Raw genomic sequence first — 14,077 nt, 5'->3', positions numbered from 1 at the left:
TGGCCTTTTCTCCCCTCCTCCCAAGAACCTCTCACAGGAGACTCCAAAAACCATCCGTCCTCAGCCTGGAGAATCCATAAATAAGCAAAACAAACCAAAGAGCCTTGAATGTGCTTTTTTTTTTTCAATTTTACCCCCTTCCTCTCTCCGCTGGTGGTGGCGATTTTTTTTTCTTCCTCCGTAGCGCAGACAGTCAGGGTCTTCACTGTGCACAATGCAGTGACTAGCTGAATGTGAGTTGGCAGGATGTAGGCAGAGCAGGGCGAAATCGCAGGCACCAGAGCCTCCTGTCTCTTTTGTTTTTGTTTTTACGAAGTCCTGCGGCCCAGCGAGAGAGAGAGAGAGAGAGATTTTCCAATCTTTTGGGGTTAAGCCCGTGCTGCTTTTTCTTAAAAAATCCGCCGAAGAAAACTCTCTTCGCTTGGAAGGCTCGGAGTGTGACCCCTCTCAGTGTATGTATGACGTGTTCTGTCTTCTTAAATCAGAGCTGAGAGCAAAAAAATTAAAAATCTAAAAACGCATATCTTGTATTTGCAAAAGGTAAAAAAAAAAAAAGACTGTAGAAGGCGTGTTTTGGATTTGGTTGTATTAATTTCCACCCTTCCCCTTTTTAACTGCCTCCCCCCATCGAAGCTGCTTTTACATCTCCCCCCCCCCCATCTCCAAATCCTGAGAGCGTATCGTGTCCCAAATAGGGCGAGGCAGGATTGGGCCAAAGGGGAGAGAACGGCATCCTGTACTCACAGTAGCTGAATGCCCCAAAGAACCTAGGAATCTAGGTAGACAGGCTGTGGAGGCTGCAGTGTCCATAAGAGCGTAATGAGAGCTTTGCTGGATGAGGCCCATAGCATCCTGTTCTCAGGTGCCCTTTATGAGAAACCAGCAAGCAGCAACTCTCCCTTCCTGCTGTTTCCAGCAACTGGGATTCAAAAACACCGCTTCCTCCAGCCGTGAAGGCAGAGCGCAGCTGTTGTGGCCAGCAGCCTTCGACAGCCCTCTCCTCCACGAAAGTGGAGTAAACGGCTGCCTCACAAGCAGGGACCCCCAAATCTCCCCGGTTTGACCTCTTTGACAGGAGCGACCCCCGTGGAGCTAAACCACCCCACACTCTGAGCTGGGGGGCAGGCTGAGGCTTTCCTCAAAAAGGGCTCTACTTCCTTATAACACATAGTTAGCATCAGTGGACAAAAGAGGGCTTACTGTCCCTGCCTGGCAGGCGAGGCTTGGGGTTTGGGGACATTTTAGCATGGGGCGGGCCTTGAGAGTGAGGCAGGAGGGGCCTGGAATAGTTGCTGCTGCTGCTGCTGTTATTATTATTATTACAATTTATGACCTACGTTTTACTCCTAAAGTCCCAGGGCTTTCAGGGCGTGACCATGAAAATCCAATCCAAGGTGCTTGTGTTGGCATTTAAAGCCTTAGAAAGTTACCTGAAAGGTCGCCTCCATCCCTACAGACCCCTTCGGGTGCCAAGATCTGCGGAGAGGTCCCTCTTGGCAGTTCCTCCACCCTCAGAGGCTCAGGGTAGGGGTGACCTGGGGGAGAGGACCTTCTCTGTGGTGGCCCCTAAGCTGCAGAACTCATTTCACTGTGCTGCTCCCAGGGGGTGCTGAAGACGCCCCTTTTCCCCCTGGCTTTCAACACTTGAGGCGTACATTTTTAGGACCTGCCTTCCCTTTGCGGTGGCTAAGTAGATTTGATAACCACAAGCTTTCTCTGGGACCTTTAAATAATAATAATAATAATAATAATAATAATAATAATAATAATAATAATAATGGAAGGCAGGGAATAAACTTGACAACAGCAGCAGCAACAAGAAGAAGGGGAAAGGATTATGAACCGAGCCAAGCTGTCGAGGGGTAGGAGGCCCTTTCTTAGACCAAAGCAGTCTCCCCAAGGCACCCATTCTGCAAAGAATCTCACCCCAAGGGCGCTGGCGCACCCGCCTTCCCTGTGACGGGAGACAGCGAGCGAGCGGCGCCCCTTTTTGCGGAGGTGGGCTTTGGCCTGGCCTGCCAGCGACCGAGAAATTCCTCAAGCGGCGCCTCCCTCCCCTCTACACTTCCATTTCCGCAGAAACCAAACCAAAAATAAAAGGCACCTGGACTTTCCTCCCTCCTTCCCTTGCTTTGCATGTGTGAATTAGCGACCGAGAGGGTCGTGCTTCCCTTTCCCTTTTGCCTGGCTAACGCATTTCTTCCCTTCCCCTCCGCCCCTCCTTTTCTGTGTCTTTCTCCTGCCCCTTCCCGCCCCCCGCCCTTCTGCTAATTTGGGTTCCGTTCAGGTTCCGGTCCAAATACCACCCGGACGAAGCCGGCAGGAGGAAGCAGGAATCTCACAACGCCCTGCAGAACCGCCTGAATGTCTTCCTCTACCTCATGGACAACGGCTGGTTCGAGAACTTGCAGCTGGAGATTGACAAGGCCAACGCCATCATCAAAGTCTTGGATGCCGGTACAGTTGCTGTTGTCATCGTCATCGTCCTCATTGCATATACCGTATTTTTCGCTCTATAAGACGCACCAGACCACAAGACTCGCCTAGTTTTGGAGGAGGAAAACAGGAAAAAATATATTCTGAATCTCAGAAGCCAGAACAGCAAGAGGGATCGCTGCGCAGCGAAAGCAGCAATCCCTCTTGCTGTTCTGGCTTCTGGGATAGCTGCGCAGCCTGCATTCGCTCCATAAGACACACACACATTTCCCCTTACTTTTTAGGAGGGAAAAAGTGAGTCTTATAGAGCAAAAAAAGCAATATTTATTTGTAACGAAAAGCATCAGAAGCTGGAACGATGCAGAAGTGCAGTGAAGCCACACTTATACGGACAGATTTCCGTGCCAAAAATCCACATAATAAGTTAATATCTCAAAGTTCTGAGTAGCACAGACCTCCTTTCTCGAGAAGATCACGAAAAGACTCTGTTTCTCTCTGCTTCTCGCCATATATAGTGGTACCTCAGCTTACAGACGCTTCAGGTTACAGACTCTGCTAACCCAGGAATAGTGCTTCAGGTTAAGAACTTTGCTTCAGGATGAGAACAGAAATCTGCTCTGTGTCTGGAGATAGGCTGTCTCGTGTAAAATAATAATAATAATAATAATAATAATAATAATAATAATAATACATTTTATTTATACCCCGCCCTCCCCGGCCAGAGCTGGGGTCAGGGTGCCTGACACCAATAAAAAAAATCACAGTAAAATCGTAATAGGGGGGAAAGAGAAGGGGAATTAAAAAAACCAATTTAAAATACAGGTTAAAATGTAATTTAAAATGCAGCCTCATTTTAAAGTAGCTGATAAATCCAGACCATAAAAGGGGAGGGAAACATAAGGGTCAGACTGAGTCCAAACCAAAGGCCTGGTGGAACAGCTCTGTCTTGCAGGCCCTGCGGAAAGATGTCAAGTCCCGCAGGGCCCTGGTCTCTTGGGACAGAGCGTTCCACCACGTCAGGGCCAGTGCTGAAAAGGCCCTGGCCCTAGTTGAGACCAATCTAACCTCCTTGCGACCTGGGACCTCCAAGGTGTTGTCATTTGTGGACCTTAAGGTCCTCCATGTGGCATACCAGGAGAGGCGGTCCCGTAGGTATGCGGGTCCTGGGCCGCATAGGGCTTTAAAGGTCAAAGCCAGCACCTTAAACCTGCCCCTGTACTTCACCAGGAGTCAGTGCAGTTGGTAAAGCACTGGATGAATGTGATCCCATGGTAAGGACCCCGTAAGGAGTCTCACCGCAGCATTCTGCACCCGCTGGAGTTTCTGGGTCAGTTTCAAGGGCAGCCCCACATAGAGCGAGTTACAATAATCAAGCCTAGAGGTGAAGGAGGCTTTGGCTTGTGATGAGGACAGATACAATGGCCTTCTGGGCACCCAAAGCAAAAACTCTCCTCCGCTAGAAATCTTGAGGCAAAATCAGGTAAATTGAACCCTACTGTTGAAGTAATAACTGGCTTTGCTTTACCCATGTATCCTCTAATTTTGCTATCTGGTTATGTTAAGGAAATAAGCACTAAGAGAGGACAGGGAATTAATGCAACGTCTCTTACCTGCTGCCAGAATTATTTGTCAAAACTGGAGGGGGGATGAGAACACATATCATGAGAGCATGGGTAACTGCAATCTGGGACGTTGTATATCTGGCTAAGGTTGCATACAGTGGTACCTCGGGTTACATACGCTTCAGGTTACAGACTCCGCTAACCCAGAAATAGTACCTTGGGTTAGGTACTTAATTTGTTCCGGAGGTCCATTCTTAACCTGAAACTGTTCTTAACCTGAAGCACCACTTTAGCTAATGGGGCCTCCTGCTGCTGCTGTGCCACCGCCGCACGATTTCTGTTCTCATCCTGAAGCAAAGTTCTGTTCAATTTACCTATTATGTTTTTACTGTGATTTTTTATTGGTGTTAGCCACCCTGAGCCCGACTCTGGCTGGGGAGGGCGGGGTATAAATAAAATACAGTGGTGCCTCGCAAGACGAACGCCTCGCAAAACGAAAAACTCGCAAGACGAAAGAGTTTTCCATTTTTGAGTCATTCCGCAAGACGAATTTCCCTATGGGCTTGCTTTGCAAGAAGAAAGCCCATAGGGAAATCTCCGGGGACCTCTTTTAAATGCTGGCAATGGGGAACAAAGCCTTTTGCCCCCCTCCGGCCTTCAGAAGAGGTCCAGGAAGGCCAGCGGGGGCCGAAAGGCTTTGCTCCCCACCGCCAGCATTTTAAAAGCGGTCCGGGATAGCAGGGAAGCGGACGGCTTTTGAAGGCATGCGGGGGGGAGCAAAGACTTTCGCCCACCGCCTGCCTTCAGAAGACCTCCGCTGTCCCGGGGGCTTTTAAAATGCTGGCGGTCGGCAGCAAACCCCTCCTGTCCCCGGAGCTTGCGGGGCGGGAGGTGGGGAGAAGGGCTTTTCTTCCCACCGCCAGCCTTCAGAACAGCCTTCTGAAGGCTGGCGGTGGGAAGAAAAGCCCTTGTCCGTCCCCCCCCAGCCTTCAGAAGAGGTCGGGGGACAGACTGTCCCCGGACCTGGTCTGAAGGCGGTTTCCATAGGAACGCATTGATTGATTTTCAATGCATTCCTATGGGAAACCGTGCTTCGCAAGACGAAAAACTCGCAAGAAGAAAAAACTTGCGGAACGAATTAATTTCGTCTTGCGAGGCACCACTGTATATTATTATTATTATTATTATTTTTATTTATTTTACTCGAGACAGCCTATCTTCAGACACATAGGCGTTGACATATTTTTAATCTTCTAGGCTGCCGGTTTTAATTATCTTTATAAATAGTTGTGAGGAAAGGTGGCGGCGTTTGGGGCAGCCTGGGTCCATGTAGATCTTTTGCTGAGTTCCAAACCCGCTGACCCCCCCCCCAAAGAATTGCCTCCACATGCCATAGTTAAGAGCCTGTCAGGGCCTTGACGGTGGTGGCTCCCTCTCCCCCTACAGCCGTCATTAAGATGGAAGGCGGGACTGAGCACGACCTGAAGATCCTGGACCAGGAGGAAGAGGAGGAGCGTCAGGAGAAGGCAGAGCCGGGGAAGAAGGAAGAGAACCGGCTGCAGGAGCTGGACCGCAAAGCCTCGGAGAAGGACGACAAGAAGGAGGAGGCCAAGAAGGTAGGTCCTGGGGAGGCGGGTGCGATCCTGGCTGGGCCTTCCTTGCTGCTGCCAGCTGGGCAGGGGTGTCTGACGGGCCTCGCTGCTCTGTCCTAGGCTGGCGACGAGGAAGCTGTCGAGGAAAAGGCGAAGAAGGGCTCGGAAGAGGAGGAGAAGAGGGCTGATAAGAAAGAGGAGACGGACAAGGAGGCCAAAAAGGTGCAGGGCTCTCTGTGCTTCATTGAAACGGGGCAGGCGGGAAGTGCATGAGCTGCCGGAGTAGGGTGTGTGTGGAGGCAGGTCTGTGCCGTGCTGGAGGTTAGATAGGTGGGAGGGACGCGGGTGGCGCTGTGGTCTAAATAATATAATAATATAATAATTTATTATTAATACCCCGCCCATCTGGCTGGGTCTCCCCAGTCACTCTGGGCGGCTTCCAACAAAACACTAAAATACAATAACCTATTAAACATTAAAAGCTTCCCTAAACAGGGCTGCCTTCAGATGTCTTCTAAAAGTTTGTTAGTTATTTTGACAACTGGTGGGAGGACGTTCCACAGGGCGGGCACCACCACCGAGAAGGCCTTCTGCCTGGTTTCCTGTAACTTGGCTTCTCGCAGCGAGGGAACCGCCAGAAGGCCCTCGGCGCTGGACCTCCGTGTCTGGGCAGAACAATGGAGGTGGAGACGCTCCTTCAGGTATACTGGACTGAGCCTCTTGGGCTTGCCGATCAGAAGGTGGGCGGTTCGAATCCCCGTGACGGGGTGAGCTCCCATTGCTCGGTCCCAGCTCCTGCCAACCTAGCAGTTCGAAAGCACACCAGTGCAAGTAGATAAATAGGTACCGCTGTGGTGGGAAGGAAAACGGCATTTCCGTTGCACCAGAAGCTGTTTAGTCCTGGCCACATGACCCAGAAAGCTGTCTTTGGACAAACGCCGGCTCCCTCGGCCTGAAAGCAAGATGAGCGCCACAACCCCAGAGTCGCCTTTGGACTTAACCGTCCAGGACTTTACCCTTTTATATAGATAGGTAGGTAGGTAGGTAAGTAGATAGATAGATAGATAGATAGATAGATAGATGGGGAACAAACCTCCCTTCCTCTTTAAAGAAAGGCCAAGTATTATTCCAGGAGTAAATGGTGCAAAGGAAGCGGGAGGAAACAAGAGCATTGTTGGGTCAGACCAAAGGCTCCCTCCTTGTTCTCTTTTTGTCAGCCAGCGGAGGATACCTTATTCTAACAGGCCTTTTGCAAGCTGACTGTTTTCAATTAAAGAAAGGGCTTTGAAGTAACGCCACGCTATTCTCATCACCTGTGCTTTAATAGACCTGCCTTTTATATTTATTTTAAGTCTCTCGTAGTTTAACTATTTATAATAATAATACTTTATTATTTATACCCCGCCCATCTGGCTGGGCTTCCCCAGCCACTCTGGGCGGCTTCCAAAAAATATTAAAATACTGTGATACATCAAACATATTTCCTAACTGGTCTCTCTTAAGACGTTTTTATCCGTGTTGCGTTAATTTGTGGCAAGCCGCCCCTGGGGGGCGGAGGCAGGATTTAGAGATAATGATGATAATATGCACCAGAAACGAGATTTTTGGGGTAGCATTGACTGCTCCCTTTCTCCCACCCCACCCAGATCGGCCACAAACACAAACGGAAGCGCAGCGGAGACGACAGCTATGACGAAGGCAGCGTTTCTGAATCTGACACAGAGTCAGAAGGCGGCCGCCCCGAAGAGGAGGACAAGGAAGGTGGGTAGAGAGATCCAGTAGAAAAACAACAACAAATGGATGTACTGTATTTTTCCGTGTATAAGACTCCCCTGTGTATAAGATGACCCCTATTTTGGGGGGACTCCAGATTAAGAAAATGGAGGGAGGATTGCCCAGGGGCAGAGTTTTTGAGCTTTTTTCCCCCCTTCCAAATAATATTTATTATTTTCAGTAGATAAACATAGTAAAGAAGTAAAAGATTAACAATAATAAAAACAAAACAAAAGAGAGAAAAAAAGAAAAAAGATACATAGAACATATTACCACTTAATTAATTAAAATTAAGTACCATCCATCTTCATAAACATAGCATTTGACTTCCTCGAATCTCCTCCATCCGAATTTCTTAGTAATTATATGTAGCAGTTTCCAATATCAGTGTTTCAAAAGACCATATCACAGTCCTATTCGTGTTACATAGCTTTCCTTACCGTACATTTTCTTATTTATAAACTTAATTCCATTTTAATCCTAGGCCTAATTGTTTCTTTCAAGTGGTTATATGTCTTTAATATTACAATATTTATTCAAATAGTCTTTAAATTTCTTCCGGTCTTCTTGATGTTCCTCTTCTTTCTGGTCGCGGATTCTCCCGGTTTTTGGGGGGGACTCCAAATTAAGAAAATGGAGGGAGGATTGCCCAGAGTTATTGAGCTTTTTAGGGGGGGTTGCCAAAAATCGCTCACCTGCCTGACATACGCTGCCACTCGCACGCGTTGCAAAACCCACCTATCCCCCGCCAAATAGCTGCAGTGACAGCCAATCAACACCAGCCCTTGCTGCAGCCACCAATAACACACCCAATAGCCGCTGACAATCTCCGGCTCCTGGGAGCAACCAGTCCCACGTACCCACTATGCACTATCCGTGTATAAGACGACCTACTGTTGTACATCTGACTGGGTCTGGTACACTCCACTGCTCCAGAATTTTTTTGACAGAATTACAAGCCTGGTAGATGAAGGGAACGCGGTGGATGTAGCCTACCTTGATTTCAGCAAGGCATTTGACAAGGTGCCCCATGATATTCTTGTAAAGAAGCTGGTAAGATGCGGTCTTGACTATGCTACCACTCAGTGGATTTGTAACTGGCTGACTGACTGAACCCAAAGGGTGCTCATCAATGGTTCCTCTTCATCCTGGAGAAGAGTGACTAGTGGGGTGCCACAGGGTTCTGTCTTGGGCCCGGTCTTATTCAACATCTTTATCAACGACTTGGATGATGGACTCAAGGGCATCCTGATCAAATTTGCAGATGACACCAAACTGGGAGGGGTGGCTAACACCCCAGAGGACAGGATCAGACTTCAAAACGACCTTGACAGATTGGAGAACTGGGCCAAAACAAACAAGATGAATTTTAACAGGGAGAAATGTAAAGTATTGCACTTGGGCAAAAAAAATGAGAGGCACAAATACAAGATGGGTGACACCTGGCTTGAGAGCAGTACATGTGAAAAGGATCTAGGAGTCTTGGTTGACCACAAACTAGACATGAGCCAACAGTGTGACGCGCCAGCTAAAAAAGCCAATGCAATTCTGGGCTGCATCAATAGGAGTATAGCATCTAGATCAAGGGAAGTAATAGTGCCACTGTATTCTGCTCTGGTCAGACCTCACCTGGAGTACTGTGTCCAGTTCTGGGCACCACAGTTCAAGAAGGACACTGACAAACTGGAATGTGTCCAGAGGAGGGCAACCAAAATGGTCAAAGGCCTGGAAACGATGCCTTATGAGGAACGGCTAAGGGAGCTGGGCATGTTTAGCCTGGAGAAGAGGAGGTTAAGGGGTGATATGATAGCCATGTTCAAATATATAAAAGGATGTCACATAGAGGAGGGAGAAAGGTTGTTTTCTGCTGCTCCAGAGAAGCGGACACGGAGCAATGGATCCAAACTACAAGAAAGAAGATTCCACCTAAACATTAGGAAGAACTTCCTGACAGTAAGAGCTGTTTGACAGTGGAATTTGCTGCCAAGGAGAGTGGTGGAGTCTCCTTCTTTGGAGGTCTTTAAGCAGAGGCTTGACAACCATATGTCAGGAGTGCTCTGATGGTGTTTCCTGCTTGGCAGGGGGTTGGACTCCATGGCCCTTGTGGTCTCTTCCAACTCTATGATTCTATGAATTCCCAGCCAGTAGCAGAGCGGCAGCGTGTGCTTGATGTGTACGTTAAGAGAATAGTCCGTACGCTGTTTCTTTCTATACTAAACAGCTTTATTTACATCGGACAGATAAAACACACAATCCCATCAGAGACCGGAGACATGGCGTGTGTCTCTGACTCTTCTCCGTGAGAAGTGAAAGTATCACACAGACAAAGAACTCAGATCCCGGATGTAGGAAGCCCCTCCCCAGATGCAGGATGCATAGAGGTTAACCCCATAAATACCCCCCCCTTTGTCATAATTTTCTAAGAAAAAACACTCATCTTGTACACGGAAATGTGCGGTATACATTTAAGTTGCGTGAGCAGTGAAAGGAAGGATTGGAAAGCCGTATTGCGAAAGGGCGTTTGCCCTGGCGCTCAGTTCCAACTTGCTGGCATAACATTATGGCCGTCTGGTCGGCCGCTGTGAGAACAGGATGCCAGGCTAGATGGCCTCATCCTGCAGGCCCGTCTTACCTTCTTAACGTTTAGAGGTCTCCAAATTAGGAAAGAGTGAAGGGTTTTGCCTCTGTGGCTTTGCTGAAGCCAGAGAAAAGCCTCTGTAGCCTGAGCTGTTTCTTTCCTGAGTCTGGTTTTTTTCTTTTAATAATAATAATAATAATAATAAGTTTTATATGTATCCCGCTCTCCCCAGCCAAAGCCAGGCTCAGAGCAGCTAACATCATATAAATAAGACAATATGCATATTACAATATACAATATGCAAATAAAATAACATTCAACATTCATTAAAACAATATATAATAATATTAAATAGCAGCATTTCAAAACTAAACAGAAATACACTCAAGAGTTACAATAAGTACTTTCTAAACTCCAATCAATAAAACAACAGCAAACCACAGTGCACAACATAATACAATACAAAATGAGAAGCAGAGACTGGAGGATGGGGCAAGGCAGGTGGAAGGAAGCCTTGCCTGGTGGAGTCTCTCCCCTCACAGTTCTTCCTCCAGGCCTCTGGTAAACCAAAGCTCCAGTTCTTTGGACCTAGAGATGCAGGGGTTTGCTTGCTTGCTTGCTTGCTTGCTTGCTTGCTGAGATGTGTAATTCCAAGAAAAAAAGCACACCAAGAACTCAGGCCAATGTAAGTTTCAAAAGTGGGAGTGGTCCCTACTCACAAGTCAATTCTGACAAGAATTACAAACTCAAGTAGAGATAACAAACTCTAACAGAGATCTCAAACTCATAAAGATATGTATAACACAATAACTTGTTACAAAGATTTTCTCTTTTTCACTCTGTTAAGAGTTTGTAATCTCTGCTTGAGTTTGTAATTCTTGTCAGAATACATACGTATTTTTCGCTCTATAAGACGCACCAGACCACAAGACGCACCTAGTTTTTGGAGGAGGAAAACAAGAAAAAAAATATTCTGAATCTCAGAAGCCAGAACATCAAGAGGGATCGCTGCGCAGTGAAAGCAGCAATCCCTCTTGCTGTTCTGGCTTCTGGGATAGCTGCACAGCCTGCACTCGCTCCATAAGACGCACACACATTTCCCCTTACTTTTTAGGAGGGAAAAAGTGAGTCTTATAGAGCAAAAAATACGGTATAACACAATAATTTGTTACAACGATTTTCTCTTTTTCACTCTGTTAAGAGTTTGTAAACTCTGCTTGAGTTTGTAATTCTTGTCAGAATACGTACTTTTGAATGGGTTAGTTTTTGTTACTATTGACTTGTCAGTAGGGACCACTCTTGAAATTTACATTGGCCTGAGTTCTGGGTGTGCTTTTTTCTTGAGATGTGTAATCCGGCAGCTCACAAGAGTCAACTTGCTCTTCCGACGCCTTGGGATTCGCAATTCTCTCGCTGCCGGTTAGCCGGAGGAAATCCGCCCCAGAGGCCTTGCTCAGAGTTCTTTGCCGTCTCTTTTTTGCAGACAAGAAGCCAAAGGAGGAGAAGGCCGGGGCGGCAGCAGGGGCAGCCGGCGCGACGGCGGGGCCAGCGAAGGAAGGCGGCGAGGAGCCCCCCAAAGCCAAGGAGAAGGACGGGGAGCCCAAACCCCGCCCCCTGCACAAGACCTGCTCCCTCTTTGTGCGGAACATCGCCCCCAACATCTCCCAGGCGGAGATCGTGGCGGTGAGTGGAATCCAGCTGGCGTGGCGCTGGCCTCTCTCAATATATTCTGAGAATCCTCCGGAAAAACAATCTCTCAAAGGACCTGTTGATGGCATTTTACCATTGCACTGTGGAGAGCGTATTAACTTGTGGTCTGTGTGTGTCTGGTTTGGGAGCTGCACGGCCAGGGAAAAAACAATGCTGTCCAGGGTTGTGAAGACTGCGGAGAGAATAATTGGGTGCCCTCTTCCCACCTTAATATAATATAAGGTGCCATAAGAAAGCGGCAGAGATAGCGCAGGATAGTGTGCATCCCGGAAATGATCTCTTTCAGCTTCTGCCTTCTGGAAGAAGGTCCAGGGTTATAAAGACTAGGGCTAGCCGCCTGAGAAACAGTTTCTATGCAAATGCAATTCTGGTTCTAAACACAGCATAAGGAGTCCCTATAGTATATTGTATTTTAAAATGGGGTTTCAGAGTTTTTAGGGGTTTTTGAATGTTTTATGTAGTTTTATGTAGTTTTTCAATTTCATTGTTCTGCATGGGACAATGACAATAAAGATATCGTAGTGGCGCTGCAGGGAAGAGCAGGTGTCTCTGAGGTGGGCTGTGAGACCCTAGGAGGCCCCCCCCCCCCCAGGGAGAGGGCAGGCTTGGGAAGGCTTATAAGGAACATAGGAAGTCAGGCCAACAGGGAATCTTGTCTAGTTCATTAACAATATTATTGTACCTACCTCAGTGATGTCGACACTGGCTGGCAGCCGTGGCTCTCTGGGTTCCAGGCTAGGTGTGTTCTCAGTCCTGCCGCTGAGCCGCAGCCCTTTTGGATATATGTGGTGCTCAGAGCTTTCCAGACAGTCTTCCTCCCGCCTATCAGTCAACCTGCGAGGTCACAGGCTCACCCTATTCATACACAGACATACCCTTCAGACAGGATTTGTGAGGAAAGAGACAATGGGGAGGCTTTTCCATTTTCCTTGACCTTGCAGAGAAATCATTTGGTCAGTTTGGGAGTCAAAATGGTATCAGGGCTGTTTTCCTGTGCTGCTCCAGACACGGGGTTTATATATTTATGCACGTCTTTGCTTGGTGCATTTATGAACATTTATTATATATATAAAAGACCTTGACTTTTTATTTCAGCCTTAACATACCTTGTACCCACCCCCCAAATTTCCAGCTTTTGACTCCCCTCCCTTCTTCCTCTTCTCTCAGCTTTGCAAAAGGTACCCTGGCTTCATGAGAGTGGCTCTTTCAGAACCCCAGCCGGAAAGGAGGTAACGTTCGTTTTTCTAACACCCACCCACACCCAAAGATTTCTTGCGTGTGCTCGTGTGTCTGTTTGTGTCATATCAGTAATAGTTCCGTAGGATCCCCTGTCTGGAGAACAGCATAAGAAGGTAAGAAGAGCTTGCTGGATGGGCCAAAGGGCGCCCATCTAGGCCAGCCAACTGCTCTCCCAGGATTCGAACACAGGATCAACACTCTCGCCTCCTGCGGTTTCCAGCAACTGGAACCCAGAAGCATTCCTGCCTTCCAGCTGCGGAGGCAGAGCCATTGTGGCTAAGAGCCATCGACAGCCCTCTCAATAGAATTTCTCCAGTCCTTCAGGCGTGTGGCATCAACTTGGTTTTTTTGCTAGAACCACTAACTGCAGCCAGGTGTGAAAGGCTCTTCGAGATTAAAAAGGAATACAGATCCTCCCCGCTGCTCCAAGCTTTCTTCATTCTGGCAACATACTGAAGGCGTTGTGGGGGGTAGAGTCATTTAAGTTGGTGCCGTCGTTAAATAGTTGGGAGTCAGAAATCCTTCCTGATCTGCTTCACATCCCTGGGAGATCCACTGGTCCACCTCCTGTTCTCTAGAGGGTGGGGGGAATAATTCCCCTATTTTCAGGTCTCTGCGGAGCCGCAAGCCTTAACTGAGTGGCTGTGAACAATTTAACTCCTCATTTCTGCTCTTTATAAAAGGTTCTTCTGCTAAGCAATTGCAGATCCGCTTTTAAACAGTGCAGAATGTTCCTTTGTCAGGCCGGAACTACCATGCCAGCAATTTGGCAGCCGAGAAGTCCTTTCTACAGAGAAAAGCAAGGCAGTTGCTGCATCTCAGCCTCTAGTCTACCTTGCAGAGCCCTTGTGTGGCTGAAACGAGAGAGCCCTTTGTGAACTGGCTTGGAGGAAAGGCAGGGTGTGTGTGTGTGTCAGGCTTGTGTGTGTTTATGTGCCTGCGAGGGGCAGAGGGCGTTTGAAAAACCCGGCAGCCGAACACCTTTCTCCTTTTCAGGTTTTTCCGAAGAGGCTGGGTGACCTTTGACCGCAGCGTCAACATCAAGGAGATCTGCTGGAACCTCCAGAACATTCGGGTAAATGGGCGATTCCCAAAGGGGGCAGGAGGCAGGGGGATTCCCTAGGAGACATTAAGAGGCGAGGGGGCAGTGGGGAGGGCACTGGAGGTGCAAAACGACCGTCAAATTT

General features: G+C 48.0%; 1 protein-coding gene across 1 annotated transcript in view; it reads left to right on the top strand.

The window, feature by feature from the left end:
* The window catches only part of SRRT (serrate, RNA effector molecule), a 36,937-nt gene that overhangs the window by 10,907 nt on the left and 11,953 nt on the right, over window positions 1–14,077 (top strand). The window contains 7 exon segments of the mRNA XM_053363228.1: window positions 2,288–2,457; window positions 5,445–5,614; window positions 5,711–5,812; window positions 7,237–7,351; window positions 11,425–11,624; window positions 12,819–12,880; window positions 13,887–13,965. Of these exon segments, the coding sequence (XP_053219203.1) occupies window positions 2,288–2,457; window positions 5,445–5,614; window positions 5,711–5,812; window positions 7,237–7,351; window positions 11,425–11,624; window positions 12,819–12,880; window positions 13,887–13,965 (898 nt within the window).

Source organism: Podarcis raffonei, chromosome 13 (assembly GCF_027172205.1).
Source record: "Podarcis raffonei isolate rPodRaf1 chromosome 13, rPodRaf1.pri, whole genome shotgun sequence".
NCBI classification, from domain to species: Eukaryota; Metazoa; Chordata; class Lepidosauria; order Squamata; family Lacertidae; genus Podarcis; species Podarcis raffonei.
The sequence above is the reverse complement of the archived record's forward strand: the minus strand, read 5'-3'. Positions and strand labels throughout refer to the sequence as shown.